The 19,251-nt window shown below is 42.4% G+C and overlaps 2 protein-coding genes across 2 annotated transcripts in view; both read right to left on the reverse strand.

Moving 5' to 3' along the window:
• fam117bb (family with sequence similarity 117 member Bb) overlaps positions 1 to 7,962 on the reverse strand; it is a 68,689-nt gene extending 60,727 nt beyond the window's left edge. Inside the window, 1 exon segment of the mRNA XM_063006342.1 lies at positions 7,254 to 7,962. Within this exon segment, the coding sequence (XP_062862412.1) occupies positions 7,254 to 7,803 (550 nt within the window). The 5' untranslated portion in view covers positions 7,804 to 7,962.
• A 5,648-nt stretch (positions 7,963 to 13,610) lies between these two features.
• bmpr2b (bone morphogenetic protein receptor, type II b (serine/threonine kinase)) overlaps positions 13,611 to 19,251 on the reverse strand; it is a 92,848-nt gene continuing 87,207 nt past the window's right edge. Inside the window, exon 13 of the mRNA XM_063005551.1 lies at positions 13,611 to 18,284. Coding sequence (XP_062861621.1) covers positions 18,013 to 18,284 — 272 coding nt within the window. The 3' untranslated portion in view covers positions 13,611 to 18,012. The remainder of the gene's footprint in view (positions 18,285 to 19,251) is intronic.

Here is a 19,251-nt window from a genome sequence, read left to right on the forward strand (position 1 = left end):
CCGAGCGAGGAAAGTGACATGGGTGTAGCGGTGGCTCGACTCCTATCAGAGCTCTTTTGTCAGGCATCCGGTGTGATCTCGTCCTGGCCTGTCTCTACCTTCCTGTTTGTTCTGCCTCAGCGAACCGCCATTGCGTTCTCAGAACAGTGTCTGTGAGCCGGGCCTTCTGGTCCAACACAAGTTCCAGACCTCACAAAAGCTCTTTTGACTGAACGGGGACACAAATAGTTGACTTTATGCCACTTTATCATCTCAGCAGCAGGGTAATAACATAAAACAATAAGCGGGGCGCTCGGGTGGCTGAGCAGTCTGTTACTTTAGCCCATTAGTGCTGAGATCTAGATTCGGGTCTCAGCGGTGCTGTCGGCCAGCCAGATATGACAGGCTGTGCCTGAGTGCAATGGATTGGCTTCCTGTCCAGGGTATTCCTACCTTGCTCCCAGTGTTTCTTAGGGAACCGGACCTGCCACAACCCTGACCGGGATAAAACAGTTGATTAAAATGAAACAAAATAAAGAATAAGGAACCCAGGTGGCGCAGTGGGATATTCCGCTTGCACACCAGCACCGAGTTTCTGAACTCCCCGGTGTTGCCACCGGTCGGCTGGGCGCCATCCAGCGAGCATAATTGGCAGTGCCTGCAGCAGATACTAATTGGCCGGACTATGTGTGGGTGGGTGGGTCTTCATATGCTGTGTAAGGACCCTGATTGGCGGAAGAGCCGCCTGTGCAGAATGCAGGGGCGAGAACAGGAGGGCTGTGCACGTGTCGAAAGAGGTGTGTACAGCGACGTGCTCTCCTCGGATGCAATCTGGTATCTCTCAGCAGCGGAAGACAAAATTGAGTGCACCAAATCGGGGAGGAAATGGGGAGAAAAAAACCAAAATGAAGAATAAACATTCCACATGAAGTTTATACTGGAAAAGCATATGCACCGAGTGGAGTGGCTTATTTGGAAGACAATAAGCTAAGATGTAACTCTGCTTTAATTCACCCTGATTTCTAAATGGGTTCCAAAAAAAAGGAAAATTGATTTAGACGCTAACCTGCAGTCGACTCCTGCATGAGCCCGAATGCTGAAAGAGCCGAGGCAGGAGAATCTACTCCGCTTTGCCCAGGGTTGTGTGGTGTGTTGTGTTGTGTTAAAGCTAGCCTGTTTATCTTAGCCGGATAGCTGGCTTTGTTAGCTCTGTGCTACATGCTAATCATTCAGGACCAGCAATGTAACTCTGCATGAGAGGGAATCATATTAGCAAAGCACAATCAAAACACAGAAGAGATCAGAAGCGAGCACGTTCACCCAACAATGCGAGCTAGCTGGCTAATGATAGGCTAGTTCAAACACTGCTTCATTCAGACTTTGCTCTTTCACCTAGTTACAGGTAACTGTGACCGTCAGTAATGTTTTACTCTTATAACATTCCTGCCATACTGAGAAGACGACAATAACAGCAACAAATAATTACATCCTCAGAGTCTTAAATACTCTGGCTGTGTCCCAAACCACAAACAACTGACAAACGGTGTGCCCGAACACCGTGTGCACATTAAAAGATATGTTTTCTGATGAATATTTATCGTAACATGATATTTGGATCAAACTGCCCATTCCTATAAAAGTCAAAGTGGAATTAAAAACACCAACGTCACATGATACATACAATATTCCAACACTGGTGGAAAATACAGTGAATGGACAGTGTAAAGTAAACAATGTATTGTTTACAAAGGAGCATTTTAGGAATCTGACCTACATTTACCTTAAAAACTGTTTCATTCATGCTAATCCTGAATTGAATAAAGAAGCTCGAGTTAGATAGGTGAAGGAGATGGAAATTCACTTTGCTACTAGCGCTACAAGAACTTTAATAAAAGTTTAACTGTGGTTAAATCTGGCAAGTGATAAAGCCATGGCGGGCGTGTGCCTACTTCTTGGCACATTTTGCATTTTGTCAAACTCTCCCTAAATAATTTTTGCAGTAGAAACAGGGCATTCAAAAACATGGGAACATTAGAAATGAATGTGTGCACCATAAGGTGCACCTCTAATATTGCTTTTAATCAGTTGACCGCTCTTCAACCATACAAAGTGGTCAGTAGACTTAATGACTTTAACACATTAGCCACACAAGTGGTACACATAGCTACCATGTACACAAACTGCTTCTCTAGCGGTCACAGATGATAGACGCCTCTGTTGTTTCCATGTGGTAAATCTGGCCAATGTTCTAATTAGTTGACCTAATGACTTAAACTGACGGGAGCCACAGCGCCTCCTCCGACACAGGTGGCAGTTTCTTTTCACAGAGAACCATATTGCATACAGAGAGTCACAGTAAATTATAAATCACTTGAGCAGAAGCCTTGATTAGCCAGCAAAGGTGGCATTTGCAGCAGCAATGAGGAAACCCATCAACCCTCCTCCCTCAGCACCCAGGTGGCGCAGGTGGTCCTGCTAGTTCGAACTCCTCGGTTCGAAACTCGGCTTTGCCAACGGTCGACTGGGCGCCATCTAGTGGGCATGATTGGCAGTGCCTGCAAGGAGGGATGACCGGAATATGTGGGCGGGGTCTTCAAACGCTGTGTAAGGACCCTGATTGGTGCATAGAGGCGCCTGTGCAGAGTGCATGGGTGGAAAAGAGTTCCGTTAAGGGACCTCATACCTCCTCCCTCTGACACAGCCAATTGTGCTTGTTAGACACCCGGCCAGGTTAATAGCACCACTGAGAGCTCGAGGTCTCAAAGTTGAAGTGTAGTGGTATATAGTGGTGGGCTAAACCTAATTCTGGCTGTTTCAGCCATTCCCACAGACACCCGTCTGCAGTAGTACTACCCGCATGCTTATCAAACCATGTTACTAACTTCCATTCATCAGGGTCCAGGTATGGTGTTCCTTACACCAGTTTTTGCTTCCTCATGCACTGGCCTTAGAGACAAAACCCGCAACTCAGACACCCACAATTTGGCCACTCAGGAACTCGGTTTGCTGCCTCGTGTTACTTTGAAAGCTCACCTATTAAAAAACTGATAGTCAAAGCTCCTATTAGCTGACACAGGCTGTTCTTTGCCAATTTACCTAATTGTACTCAACAGTGCCGCAGTTTGTAATATATGTAAAATATGTAAAATAATCACATTTACATCAAATGTTAGCTGGTGTTTCTGTTATTTTGTCCACCACCTGTATGTTGTGATATAAACAGCATTTCGTGATCTCACACACCCCACTGGAAACATGGAAACTGCTTAATGACCGTCCTTGAGAATCGTCTGCAACTGTTGGTGTGTTCAGTAAAAACAGATTTCATGCTTGGAAGCCCTTGAAGCGAGTCTGTTCCTCCCTTCCTCTGGTTCAACTTGTTTGTCTTTAAACTCTTTCTTCATCTCTTACTCCCTCACTCGCTCACTTTTTCGAGAACTGGTGTTTTTTAAAGGGTCTTGGGTAAGCCTGTCGAGCTGGAAAATTACTAGACGATCCTAGGCACAAGAGCAGATTGTTTAGAGGAGCACAATGGGACAGGTGAGACGAGGGGAAAGGTCGGAGGCTCTGCACGAACACTGTAATACACCATCACAGATCTGAACACTGCTCAACCCAAAAACGTTGAAACAGAGACGCGTTGCTCTCTTTCATTTTGGCCCTGTGGGAACTCCGAGTCAGCACCGCTCATGCAGCTAAAACAACCTCCCGATCGACCAGGTCTGCTTACATTTCAGGTCCTAAATTACCCGAATTTTAGAAAAGCTAGTATTAAAAAAAGCCCCCTGCGAGTAGAACCACATTTCCATGGCCATGTTCGTGGATTAGCTGGTGCACATCAGATACTGACTGCTTTTCCACAGTGTGTGCTATTTTCTTAAAAATCCTCAAACAACACGAGCACTGCTTTACCGTCAGTGTAATTCAACCACATGTGCCCCGCCACCCAAAAACGATGATCGAAACGACTTGTGGAGACTTCGGGGAAGAGATCGCTAGGAGACCATCTCTACGACCGAACATGAACGCAAACACATCAGCCACATAATGTGTCGACAAGTGGTACACATGGCTACCATGTACACAAACTGCTTTTCTAGAGGTCACAACAGATAGACACACAACAGTAAACCTGGCCAAGAGCCCATGCTCCCATTTTACAAACACACCGTCTGGCTGATTAGACGACGTGCCAGATATAAATTAAACATAATTTGCAGAGAAAATATGGTGCCGTGCTGCTTTAAGTTAGCCCGTTTATGATTTTGGCACCATGTTTCTGGAGTTTCACCAGCTTTAGCACCCCTCCCCCTATACAGACGGTGAGAGCAGATGGGGGCTTTCAGGCCTAATCGTTTGGGCCCAGCAGCCCCGGGAAGGGGAATGGGAGTTATATCTGCTGCAGAGCAGAGGGGGATAATAATCTGGCAGAGGCAGGGCCGAGGGGGAGGACGATAATCTGACAATGAGGGGACCATCTCCAGACTGAATGAATGGAAATGACAATGACACTGTCCGTTAAACTGAGGCCCTGATGGAAATGCTAATGCCTGCAGTATTCTGGTGTAATAAAAAAGAGGCCCAAACGCACTAAATGTAGGCTAATGACTAGCTAAAGGTGAACCAGAAGCTCCATGAAAGACAGATATGCCAACACCACAGTCGTTCGTGTACTCCCGACTCTACTTTGAGCCACAGATACCTAAAGTCGATGATAATGAGAGTCGAATGCTGATTACCTCAAATGTGTATCATTGCAGAATTACATGCAAGTGGGTGGCGTTGACGAACCAATAGTCTTTGTTTCAGCAAGGTCGTTAAATTGATGGTGGAAACAAACCAATGGGCGGAAAAGGTTGTGGTTAAGGTTAGCAGCTACAATAGTTTCTACAATAGTCCATTTGGAGCTACAGTGCCCCCTTTAGAACTGGCTCCAAACCAGAATAAAACCGTGAGAAGGTTTCATCCCCAAGTTCTGAGCTCCAAAAATTCATGTCTGGCAAAGTTTATATAAGCGGTCTGTGACACAATAACCAATTTTGGTCAGTATTGCAGCCCAGCTGATAAAATAGCTTAAAAACCACTGGCTTACATTCAAAATTCCACAGTGAAATGAATCACAAAGCAGCTCCAAAATCAACCTGGCCAACCTCCTTCATCTTAATTAAGCAGGTCATCCTGATCAGGGTTCACATGGGTCTAAAACCTACATAGAAACACTCGGTGCAGGGTGGGAATACACCCACGACAATAGGAAACCGATCACAGAGCATCACAAGCTCAGCCATTAATTTACTCACAAGCGCTGTTATTCGGAGTAGTCAAGCCAGCAACTGCTATGTTTTAGTAACATGTTTAGTAGCCTAGTGGTTAAGGTACTGGACTAGTTATCAGAAAGTCAGTGGTTCAAGTTCCAACGTCAGCCAGTACGCCACTGGTTGGGCCCTGAAGAAAGACCCTTAACCTTTAATTGCTTGAATTGTAGCAGCTGTTGATACAAGCGTCCGTTAAATGTTGTGCTAAAGCTAGCAATATGCTTTAAAATAGTGTCCTACTCTATGTTGGTGTGCATGATGCTTGTTGAGTATATTAAAACCATACAGCATTAATAATACAGGAATTTTTTCACAGATACAGCATTAAAACTCTCAGACAGTTAGCAGGCAGAAGTTTGTCCACTTGGGGAGCCACTGACACTACAGTAGCATTGGTGTCTCACATCAGTGACGCAGTGTATCTTTTGTTATCAATTGAGCCACACCAGTAGGCCAAAAGCTTGTGGGCAGCAAACATGCATTAGTTAGTTGTCAGGAAATTGTGTAAGTAAGTATAAGCACATTCAAGCAATCCTTGCAACATTCGCAATTTTGTACTGTCAAATGATCGCATATACTGTTAGATATAAAATATATGCTGTTATATATGCTGGGATGGCATAGCTAATGCAAAAAAATTAGAGCTAAGAGAATTAAGACGTAAAAGTTGGGGAAAAGTGGTTTGTACACCAGGTTTTATTATTGTGGACTACTAATAAAGCTGGCATAAAAGGAAAAAGTAGAATAAACAAACTATGCATAAAGGAAGAACGTATTAAATATTTCACTTTATTTTATTACTTTTCTTAGGGGTTTCTATTCAAACACTATGGACAGATTCAACGCACTAGGCCTCATTCATACACAGCTGAAAACACGAGCTATTTGCCGAGTGCTGCATGATTGATAGGGGAAAATAAATGCCATACCTCCCACCCAGATTACAGGGCCAATCAGCTCACCCGGGTGGGCTTCTAAATGCATAAAGAGTTTACGGCATCATCTGGGCTTAAACTTGCAACAAGTTGATAACAGGGCAAATGCTTTTCTGATAAACCAATGAGAATATCTGTCTCAAACAGAAATAAAAGACTCTGAACAAAATCGTGCAATTTATTTTACTATAACCCAAAAAAGACAAACTGTGGGAAAGGGGGGCTGTTAAGTTCATTTATAAACATTATCTGTCCTGTTGTCAAACTGCATAAAAAATTTAAAAGGTAAAGACTTAGAACGTACAAAAAATAGGAATGTTTTGGGCTCCTCATGTTTTTTAATAATGATAGTACAAAATTAACCACCAGGACTCAAACTCTCGACCTCCTTTTAACAGGGCAAAGAAACGATGCAGAAAAATCAAGCATTTTTGCCCGAACCAATGACAAAAGGCTGCAAGATCTGAAATGGCAGCTTGTTGATGTACAATTGCAATGTCCATGTTAAAGGTGCACTGGGTAGAATGTTGTAGCCCAACAGCTACAGTATAATAAGATCCTATCCATTTGTTTGTTTGTTTGTTTGTTTGTTTATTAGGATTTTAACGTCATGTTTTACACTTTGTTCATGACAGGAACGGTAGTTACTCATTATACAAGATTCATCAGTTCACAAGGTTATATCAAACACAGTCATGGACAATTTTGCATCTCCAATTTACCTCACTTGCATGTTTTTGGACTGTGGGAGGAAACCGGAGCTCCCGGAGTAAACCCACGCAGACACGGGGAGAACATGCAAACTCCACACAGAAAGGACCCGGACCTGTGAGAAATAAAGACTGTGGTGAAGTGAAGGCCTCATGGAGGCAAATCTCTAGACTAGGAGGAAGAAAGTTCACAAGTCAGCCTGGCCCTGCTGCCCAGTGCACCTTTAAGAACAGTAATGAACAATAATAAGCTCCACCGTACATTTATGCATGTATAGGCAATAAGACAGACAGGTTACAGTCAGACAGGTTACCTTTGCAGACTGGCGAGCTGGGGCTTATTCTCTCGGGGGACAGTCTGTCATTTTCGGGTGAGCACTTCTGTGTGGGTGTCAGGGCTTTGGTTCTGTGCCCACAGGACGCTGAGGAGGAGGAGGATGATGGGGTGGATGATGATGAGCCGGGTGGATGCAAGCATTCGGTCAGAGGACTGAGCAGCAGGAAGGAAGAGTGGGAGCCACTGTGAGTGGGTACAGGGAGGGAAGGCACAGTGTTATGAGCTGATGCCACGGTGATCTGCGGGCACTGAGGGAGAGGTGGGCTGCTGCTCCTGAGTGCCGCTGTGGAAGAGGAGGAGGAGGAGGATGATGATGATGAGGGTGATGATGAGGTAGCACCGTTCCCCCCGTTAGACAGCGCCATCCTGACCGGTAGAGGGGGCTGTGTCTGTGCTTTCAGCTGGAACGGCTCGGTGGCTTTCATGGGCAGCAGGCGGCTCAGTAAACTCACCCCGGCGCTCAGACCTGACGCTCCGCCGCTGCAGCTGGACGTCGGAGAGCCGTTCCTGCGCACTCTCTGAGACATGACGCAAACTAACCAAACCGTCCCCGGGGCAGAAGTGTGAACACACGCCCGCTGTGCTGGAGGTGTCGAGCGCGCTTTTATCCTGCTCTTAATGCTCCATACGGCGCGTCTGTGGCTCCGAGTTCAGCGCAGGACTCACCACGACCGCGACCACACCAGAGAAGCGTCCTCGACTAAACTGCCGAACATCAGCCACGCACCGTCAACTTCTTCCAAAACTCCGCCCCCGCCGCCTCTGATTGGTCAATCCGTCACACTGAACTGAACTTCTCATTGGCCAGTAGGTGGATCCTTTTAACTCCTTAGTGGCACATGGAGCTCACACAAACACACCTAGCATTATGCTACTCTCGCTAGCTGTGTCTGTCTGACTAAACACACTATTAAGCATTCTAAACTATTTGTGTTTTATTTATTGAGTTCATAATGTGGATTTGATTTGAATTGTCAGTAAAATCTTATTTTTAGAATGTAAATCTAGTTGTAGCCTAGCAGTTAAGTTACTGGACGTAATCAGAAGGTCACTGGTTCAAGACCCACCATTGCCAGGTTGCTGCTGTTGGACTCCTGAGCAAGGCCCCTAACCCTCAATTGCTTAGACTGTACACTGTCACAGTATTGTAAGTCGTTTTGGATAAAAGCGTCTGCTAAATGTCAAATAGGACGTTGTAGCCTAGTGGTTAAGGTACTGGACTAGTAATCAGAAGGTCACTGGTTTAAGCCTCACCACTGCCAGGTTGCTGCTGTTGGGCCCTTGAGCAAGGCCCTTAACCCTCAGTTGCTTAGACTGTACACTGTCACAGTACTGTAAGTTACTTTGGATAAAAGCATCTGCTAAATGCCAAATGGGACGTAGCCTAGTGGATAAGGTACTGGACTAGTAATCAGAAAGTCACTGGTTCAAGACCCACCACTGCCAGGTTGCTGCTGTTGGACTCCTGAGCAAAGCTCTTAACCTTCAATTGTTTAGACTGTACACTGTCACAGTATTGTAAGTCACTTTGGATAAAAGCGTCGCCTAAATGTCAAATAGGACATTGTAGCCTAGTGGATAAGGTACTAGACTAGTAATCAGAAAGTCACTGGTTCAAGTCCCACCACTACCAGGTTGTCACTGTTGTGCCCTAAAAAAGGCCCTTAACCCTCAATTGCTTAGACAATATACTGTCACAGTACTGTAAGTCGCTTTGAATAAAAGCATCTGTTAAATGCCAAATGGGACGGAGAAGCCTCGCAATTGGACAGGTCTAGATCACTTTTGCAAAAAAGAGTGGGCAAAGATTGCCAAGTCAGGATGTGCCATACTGATAGAACCAAAAATACTGAATGCTGTCATAAAAATCAAAAGGTGCTTTAACAAAGTATTAGTTTAAGGGGGTGCCTTTTAATGCATCCACATTATTGTCTTTTATTAAAGTTCAGTTTGTTTTTTAATTGAGTCGTACACATTTCATCAACAGGAACTTTTTAGATTCCACACATCACTGAAGAGCACTTCTGGACCAACATCACTGCAGTAGCCAAAACAGCTCAGCAACAACTTTACTTCCTGAGGAGAAGCTGCTTCTTTCATACTACCGCTGTTCCATCGAGAGTGTTCTGACCTACTGTATCTCTGTGTGGTACACCAGCTGCTCAGCAGCGTACAGGAGAGCCCTTCAGAGGGTCATCAGTACTGCCCAGAAGATCATCGGCTGCTCACTGCCGTCTCTGGAGGACTTAATTATCTCTAGATATTGTTGCATAAATAGAGCAGACAACATACTCATCATCTGTTTAATCTGCTACCCTCTGGAAAACACTTTAGGTCCTTAAACAGATTTAAGAACTGCTTTTAGCCTACACTCATATGAGAACTGTACACTGCCAAAAACTGACTGACATTTACTGTCAGGTCTGGTGTGACTACTGACACACTGCTAGATCTGCAGAACACTGAAAAACACCTACAATACAAAATTGGCCTTAAATGTATATATTTGTAGCTACACTTCTGTTTACAGAGACACTGTAGTTCACCGACGTGACCCACACAACGTGAAAAATGTTTACATTACAATTTGATGGCACCTTATATGTATATATTCTTTAGCTATATATTCTTGAGCGTTACTGCTCACAGAGACACTCTAGTCCATGTGCAACATGGTTATACATTTTGTTTTCAGCTGCTATATACTTCATATATCTTAAAACGTTTTTATATTTTATATATTTATATTATATTTTCATTTTGTCTATTCTGTTTTAATTGTTGTCTGTTATTGTTTAGAGGCACCATCACGATTTCTACTTAATTTTGTTGTACCCTGTGCAATGACAATAAAGGTATCTTATCTTATTGGTCACAAGGTGGAAAAAGTTCTGACATGATTAATCTTGGTCCATTCACTGTATTATTTTGAGTTTTGCATGTTCAAATTAAATGTGCATTGAATATGCACATATCAACTCTATTAGGGCTCAGTAAGCCTTTTTAATGTTTGATCATCTTGACGGTCATATTCACAGCCCAGAGTCAGTTAGCTTCAATGGTTGGCCAATGAGTAGATCATTATGGGCCACAGTATCCTCAGTGAGCCTGTACAGGTCCAGTGCAGACTTGAAAAGTTGAAAAGTCGAGGCACACTAGTGGTAATTATGAACAGATGATTCCAAATTCTTTTGAGTCACTTTGTCCAATGGTCTATTTTAGCTAACAATTTGCCTGGTTACGTGGCCTTTATTTCCAAACCCGACACCTTAAAGCTCGACTGAAATGTGTTGCTTTGCTGAGCATGTAGACAAGTAAATGCGTGGTATATATGTTTGTGTTAAAATCCCTGTCCTGAACAGTAGGTGCTCGTTTTGATCAGAATGATTTAGTAAGAGCGTTTGTTGTGGTGGCCACATGCTTTTGGGATGCACTGTGGCTTGAACACCCCCATGTGGTTGTTGATGTAAAGCTGGCTTAACTGTAGGTAGTACCACCAAGGTTCCAGCAGCTTCTAATTCATGGCAGACATCTATAGTAAAGGGGGAGGGGGTCTGTGATTTTTGGATTAGATCTGTACATACAGAGAAATGTTCTTTCAGCAAGACTTTTTGGGTTTTCTGGCTGACTTTAGGAAATAGACCACTGTTCCATGTATGTTGTGCTCATGTATAATTGTGTGTGCACAGGATCCAGGGGCCTGAAGTAGCATATGAATGATTTTAAGTGACCATCCTGAAATGTATGATCTTTCTGAGATCTGTACAGAGCTGCATAGACGTTTCCATTGGAAATGCTTGAGGTTCAGTCTAATGTGGGCAAACTATCCATTTTTATATGGCCACCTACAAATCAGCAAGTGTAGTTAATCATGTACATTAAAGTAACCAAAGATTACGAGGCAAGGTCGTAGCCATGAATTGAATATTGAGGGGGTCCGAGAGGGGGGTGTACTGCAATTCTAAACATTCCTGCCATACTGACAGATTATACACAAAGGTATTGAGTGGAATAAAGAGCACCTGCCAATTTGCTACTGTTGGGCCCCTGAGCAATGAGCCCTGAACCTTCAATTGCTTGCAATGTATTCAGTTACAGTTGTCCAAAAGTTGCTTTGGATAAAAGTGTCTGCTAAATGTAAATAAATATCTTTAATTAGAATTTTTACATCAGTATATTAAAGCATATCTGAATATTACCCCCCTCCAGATATATAGTGATGACAGCCTTATAATGAGACCATGCCACAGACTAAAATAGCATTTTATCTTCTAAGTTGCTGTATATACAGTTTTGAGTCAGCAGATTTTTGTCATTTTCAGAAAAGTCACAAAACGTATGAGATAAAATTCCAAAGATTGACGGGATAAGAACCAAAATGTGGACAAACCCCTGTGAACCTTGTTGTGTGTGGCAATGTTTTCTTCTGTATGAAATACAAAATAATACAATTATGTTATATAATCTGTGATTCTGATAGAGAGGCTTAACATTTGTGATTAGGCAATATTATCGTAATTGTTATAGGCTGAGAAACATTTATTTTTACAGCAACTAACAGAAGCCTTTATCCAAAGGCTTTATCCAAATTATTAGTCCAATAATTGTGACTGAGTACAGTGTAAGCATTTAGAAGTCAAACATTATACACGATCATCTAATACTTTCAGAACTGCTTTATTCCTCTATTCTTGGTTCTGAACCCTGCAAAATGTGTTGTGTTTTCTGTCTACTGTAAAAACACATGTAACATACTGTAGTAAGCATTCTTCTTCTTTTAAAAGGCTAAATACATTCTCGGTATGAGTGTGTGTCTGTAAGGCTGGTTTGGTTTTGACAGTAGAGTGAATGTAGGCCTACACAACACTACTCGTATTAGATTACCCATCTAAATGTATAAAAGTACAAATTTAGCATAGTTCTAAATGTTTTCATCAAGGATAACCAGTCCACTGCAACAGGTTGTGTTCAACTGCTGCTGCATAATTCACAGAATATGAAGGTTTTCTGGTTTAGAAATGTCTAGAAGTTGAATTTTCACACTTAAGCTTTACTGTTACTCATATATACTGATCAGCCATAACATTAAAACCACCTCCTTATTTCTACACTCACTGTCCATTTTATCAGCTCCACTTACCATATAGAAGCACTTTGTAGTTCTACAATTACTGACTGTAGTCCATCTGTTTCTCTACATATCTTTTTACCCTGCTTTCACCCTGTTCTTCAATGGTCAGGACCCCGACAGGACCACCACAGAGCAGGTATTATTTAGGTGGTGGATGATTCTCAGCACTGCAGTGACACTGACATGGTGCTGGTATGAGTGGATCAGACACAGCAATGCTGCTGGAGTTTTTAAATACCGTGTCCACTCACTGTCCACTCTATTAGACGCTCCTACCTAGTTGATCCACCTTGTAAATGTAAAGTCAGAGATGATCGCTCATCTATTGCTGCTGTTTGAGTTGGTCATCTTCTAGACCTTCATCAGTGGTCACAGGACGCTGCCCACGGGGCGCTGTTGGCTGGATAGTTTTGGTTGGTGGACTATTCTCAGTCCAGCAGTGACAGTGAGGTGTTTTAAAACTTCAGCAGCGCTGCTGTGTCTGATCCACTCATACCAGCACAACACACACTAACACACCACCACCATGTCAGTGTCACTGCAGTGCTGAGAATGATCCACCACCCAAGTAACACCTGCTCTGTGGTGGTCCTGACCATTGAAGAACAGCATAAAAGGGGGCGAACAAAGCATACAGAGAAACAGATGGACTACTGTCAGTAATTGTAGAACTACAAAGTGCTTCTATATGGTAAGTGGAGCTGATAAAAGTGTAGAAACAAGGAGGTGGTTTTAATGTTGCGGTTGATCGGTCGGTGTACATTCAACTAAATTATGTAGTCACTTAATTTTTTTAATTTATGCAGCCTAAAATGGTAGGTAATGTCACATGTAGCTGTTACACTAATGACAATAAATTTGTACTCTGTCCAGGGAGAACTACCAGAATGAAGCAGTTAGTGAAAAGGAAAAATAAATGAAAGTAAACAGACTGGAGAACAAACTGTTGCACTAAAACGCTTCCCCAAGTTACTACAGTTTTGTATCAGAACTTTTCATTGGTGTTCCTTTGTATTCTAAAAATGTAGAAACGTATTAACTGTGGCAGCCACGTGCTTTAAGCATTAAAACTGTGGCTTGAACACCCTCATGTGGTCAGGCCTGAGGTAAGCCACACTCCCCCCCCCCCCCTTTTTTTTTTTTTACAATTCACTTGACCACCGTTCTCAGACTTTTCAGACAGACACAGAAAACGAGTCGTGATTTATTTCTTTAATATAGTCTTTAATCAGCTTAATAATGCAGAGTTGTACAGCAAGCTTTAAACATCTTTATCTTTCTGAGCAGACTAAACTGTGTCAGCTTACTTTGTTCTTTTCTCGAAGCGCTTACTTTACAAGCTTTAATAGAAAACAATTCAGTGGCTACTTGAGCAACGACCTTGGCCACAGATCTCAGAGGGGTATTTTGCTTCAGTATAAATTTAATAGACTCAAAAGACAGAAAGTAAAATATAAAAAAAGAAAAGAAAGAAAAACAGCAAATCAAAAACAAAAACATTCCATTCTCACACACACACACAGAGAAAATCTGTTATTCCAGTTTTTAGTGAATTTTAAGATGCTCATCCAGTTCATCTCAGCCTGGACTTTGGCATTTGTGGGTCTGAAATCAATGACTTTGCCATGTAGTGGTTAGAAGAATGAGTTTGCTTTCCATCAGCCTTTAGTGAATGTGGCAGTTTGGGGGCAGAAAATACACAACAGCACGTTTAGATTTCGGTTCTTGAAGTTCGTTCTGCAATCCATGTGATGTGAGTGGGTGCAGTTTAAATGTCTGTCTGCACAAGGTTCGAGTTTGAATGGTGGAAAAACATCCAAGCCAAAGCTAGAAAGATTACTCCAGAGCAGACCTTCATAATTCTCCTTAATCAGCCAGGAAACAACAGGACCGCACACATCCATTCATGTACAGGAATAACAGGTCTGGTGTATAGAAGCGTGGGGTCGTACTAATATGGTGTCAATCCACATCACACACAGTCAGAGAACTGTAATCAAGGCCATACACATGTATAAGGACTTTTTACTAACTGAATCATCCTGGTCAAGCTTGCAGTGGGTCCTGGCACCACCCAGAAACACTGAGCAGAAAGATGGAATCTGGATGGGTGGCCAATCCAGCACACAAATGTACTTTTTTTGTTATTCATTTACACATATGAGGCCAATTAAGAGCAGCCAATCCACCTTCAGCTTGCTTTAAGTAGGTGGAAAGAAACCCACATAGATGTGAAGAAAACATGCCAAATTCCTTACTATTTCCACACTGGACTACATCACTCAGATGTCAAAAATACATCAGGTAATGGCATCAAAAGATATTTTGAATCTGATCCAGTCCTAGCTACCAGAACACCTATCATTCTGTCCTTAATGTGCACCACTTCATTCTGGTCAAAGTTAAGGTGGATCCTGTGTCATCTGGAAAAACTGGACAAAGGCAGACCGGGTGCCAATTCAGCGCAGGGCAACACACACCCAGGGACAGTTTAGTGCAGCCAATTCACCTTCTGCAGGTTTTTGGGGAGATGGTTGGTAATCAGACTACTCGGAGAAAATCCACATAGACATTTAGAGAACATCCCAAACTCCTCACAGCCAGCGATCAAAGGTATAAATCAATACCCAAGTCAGGACTAATGTTGCTGTGCCACTCTGTATAGAAAGTAACTGTAGTTTTAAATGGTTTAATGAGCAGTAAAATGATATAAAGGCGGGAAATTAGCAGGTAATGGATCTTAACCCTGTTCAACAACAGTGGAAGTTTTTAAACTGATGGGTTATGACACTCACATTCTCCTCTGTGTTTAGCATTAAATTAAATCTCACTAGGTGGTTAGACCTCTTCTATAAAGCAACCACTGCTGTTTGGCTGAAGGAAAAAATGGTACTTATATATAATGTTAGTAAGAATCAGTCTGCCATTACTGTTCTATTGTATCTAGAGCAAAACCTCAGTGTCGGAGCGTTGTTCTTGGTCCCACAGCATCAGTTCAGCTGTGTATGTGCAGGCCATAGCACTCTTCACACACACATTTACACCACATCACTAAGGCTATATCACACACATACAAAACATCAGCGTGAACAATTTTGCATAAGGAAGTGAAATGAACTCACTTCTTGATTCCGAATTAGGCACTTGGATAAAAAAAAGCTTACTTTCAGAGCTGAAGAATAGAAAGGAAATTCACCAAGCCTGGCAGTATGCTTAGTGACTCTACGACAAATTAGGGCCGTTTTCCTGGCGTCATGGAGCGTCAATATGCAATTATTTGAATGGGCCACATTAATAGCAGCTCTGAAGAATGCATCTGATCTTGTGGAACGGAAAAAATAATGTAGCCGTCTACACGACTCCTCAGTGCTCTATTATTTTTAGGGACAATTTAAATTCACAACATGATGCAATGTTTACAATACGGTGAATAAGTCGATTTCTATGGGCACTCATGATTTTTGTTGAGTTTGCAGGCAAGATACGGAAACATTTGTTCAAACTGCTCTTCCACACACAGAAATGCACCATATAGTGCTTAGGTGGTGTAGAGTTTAAACCCAGCAGAGCTATTGACCTGGCTTGGCGTCCACACAAACACAATTGGCCGTGTTAAATAGAGGGAGGGTTGAACGAGGTCTCTTTCTGCTGTCACTCTGATGATCTCCGGGACTGGTCCGGGTTACTGTGTGTGTGTGTGTGTGTGTGTGTGTGTGTGTGTGTGTGTGTGTGTGTGTGTGTGTGTGTGTGTGTGTGTGTGTGTGTGTGTGTGGGGGGGGGGTTACATGGAGCTTAGTGTGGCTCTCTGTGTAAGAACCAAACACTGGCAGGTGATAAGAAATGGCGACAGATTGGACAGGTGTCGGAAGGGACGTGAGGTGATCCGACTTTCCTTGATCAGACTGGGGGTTGTGCAAGTGGCAGCGGATTCACAATCAGGAATTGGATACAACTAGATTGGGAGATAAAGGAGGAGAGCTGGATGATAAATGATAATGCAATGCTTCAACTACCAGTAAACTTAATGACACTACATGGTTTCTATAGACGGAAAATAATTCATTAAAGAGAAAAAGAAACAAGAACATGGTCTGAATGTACTTGGCCCTTAGCACTACAAACAAAGAGAAACTAAAATCACAGACAACAAAGCAATTCTGTAGTAACAGCTAATCATGTATGTATCAGCGTACATGTGCTCATCTGGAATCGGCTTCACTCCGTCAGTATGATTGTTCATAGAAAAATGAAAAATGAAAGCTGAACACTGATTCCAGACCAGCACTGATGTCTAATACGTACAAACTCAAATCCTACCCTCATTTATCATTATACACTTTTAGTCTTTCTAGTCATTTCTTTTATAAACAATGATTTGAAAATAAAAGAAGTAGATGTCATACACACAATAATGTATACATATAATTCCAGGTGTATGTATGTGGTGTAACATGAGCTATAAATTACATTTAAAGTACATACATAGTGATTGTGGTTGGTGACAGTGGAATGCAGACAGGAACACCTGATCTCCATCACTCGAATTGTCCTCTCTCACATTTATGTGCTTCTATACGTCCAGATTCACATGACACAGCTGGTCAGCAGACACACGTGAACTCATCCGAATCTACACTGTAAATACCAGTCCGAGCACGTTATTCCAGAGATTCAGGGAGAACGTTATTCCAGAGATCAGACCAAGACGGCGCTCGATTCAGTAACAGAATTAAAAATCCTCAGTCCTTCAAGCTTGCAGGTTTTGGATCGTCCTCGGCTGATGTGCACCTACGACACTCAAAAGTAAAGGGATTAAAAACAGCACGCCCACTAAATGCTTCGCTCTTCCCTTTCATTTGGATAGGATTGCTGATAGGGAAAGGGATCGTCATCCGTAAGACGGGCGGGTGAGCGGACAGAGTGTAGGTAAGTGCACGGTTAGTTTAGGACAAAAGCACAATGCTGCAAAATCTAGAACAAAGGTTTGAAAAGCACCTCAAAGCTAAAGCCTATTGCACATTTTTAAATGTTATACAAAACAGGGGATACATATGTTAATGTTCCCCAAAACAAATCCATGAATGTACTATGCATTAAAACATTACATGCTATTGCAGTCTTAGAGACCACTGTGTTTCTATCGACATTTATATGGACTAGATTTTATTGACACCCATAAGAGCTGTCTGGCATGATTGTTAAATCAACACATTGTCATTTTCTTTTTAGTTTTAAGACCAGAGCAAAGAAGGTCAGAGAACAAGGACGCAACTGTGATTAAGATTACTTAGAAAGAAAAGTGCAACAAATAAAGGAAAGTAATAAGCAATAACATACATACAAACAGACTTAGATATCAAAATGGGACAACAAAAACGATGGAAGCATTTTAAGCCCATGATGCTGCATAGTTCGGTTTAAAGCAATAACTTTAAAAAAAAACGTTCGAGAATTTCCAAAAAACATCACGATGTTAAGTGCTTGCAGATCTCTCTTTTCTTTCCCTCTTCCTGAACTGCATCTCGGGAACCATTACACTGCGAGTCTTTCCATTATTAGTGAGCTGATTGTGGCCTTTACATGGCAGGGTTCGACTCTCAAGAGTTTACAGGCAGGTCATGCCGGGTGGGTCAGAGGAGAGAGTGGAGGTAGCGGTTCCTCCCCCGACCAGGAACACGGCGGTGCTCGATTTGGAGCGGGTAGCCCCCGCTGCACTCTGCTCTCCGCCCGCACCGTTGTTGTTGACCTCTCCATCTAGAGTGTTTGTGGAGATGACCCACGTGGAGGGACGCCACCGCTTCAGCGAGTAAGGCGTCTTCACGCGTCTTTTGATCTTCTCAGCTGATCCGGCTTTTTCCTCCTGGGACGAGCCCTCGCCTGTCAGAAAGAGAGGGACTGATTAAACCAGGCCTGTTATAATTATTACATAATCACCGTACTGAAATGAATACAGCCAAACAATGCAGTAAAAAATTCATATTCAGACTGCACTGTTGCTTAAAAAAGCAATTTCTGTACAGAAGGTTGAAGGGCAATAATGGTGCAATGGTAATTATAATTACCAATAAGAAATCATGTACCATATGTAAACCATATGTACCGTCAGGTCCTGTTGTTGTAGTGTGTTGTCTAAGTGTTGTTGTGATTATACTTGTTTGTATAATGTGAAACTCTGTAGTGTGTACTATTACTTTTGACTTTTGATTTATGTAACTTGCTACTGAGGCCTTAATTTCTTTCGGGATTAATGAAGTATCCATCCATCCTTCTATCCATCCATCCATCTCATTTATCTCATCTGTCTGTCTGTACCACTGTGCATTAAAATACCTCCAAGAGAATTGAATAAAATGTTGCATCAATTTCTGAAATATTCACCTTTAGGACTACACTTCTTTACCCTAGTAAAATCTTACATGTGGATTAAACTTCTCCAGTCTGGATGCATAAAAAAGTGTGGGTGTGGTCAAACTGAAATAATAGACAACTTTTATTTATTTACCTTAATCCACAAAAGCCTTATATTATTTCCTTTTATTTCACACTCAACTGCTTTTACCTGGTCATGGTCACTGGGAATCACTAAGCATGAGGCAGAAAAACCTTAAACCATGGGGCAATCCATGACAAGAGTTTGGCCAGAGCTTGGGGTTGTTGGGGGGGTTCTAACTATTTATGTGATAAGTGATAGCAGGCTTTTCAGATTTCTACATCATGTTAGATGCTGATGAACAGATGCTTGAATAGATGAGGATTAGGTACATTGTTGCTGTATATATTAAGACACTTAAAGGGCGACGGTGTAATTACACTGGAAGTGAAAGTGGAATTTAAATCAATGAAT

This window comes from Trichomycterus rosablanca, chromosome 12 (assembly GCF_030014385.1).
Source record: "Trichomycterus rosablanca isolate fTriRos1 chromosome 12, fTriRos1.hap1, whole genome shotgun sequence".
NCBI lineage: Eukaryota > Metazoa > Chordata > Actinopteri > Siluriformes > Trichomycteridae > Trichomycterus > Trichomycterus rosablanca.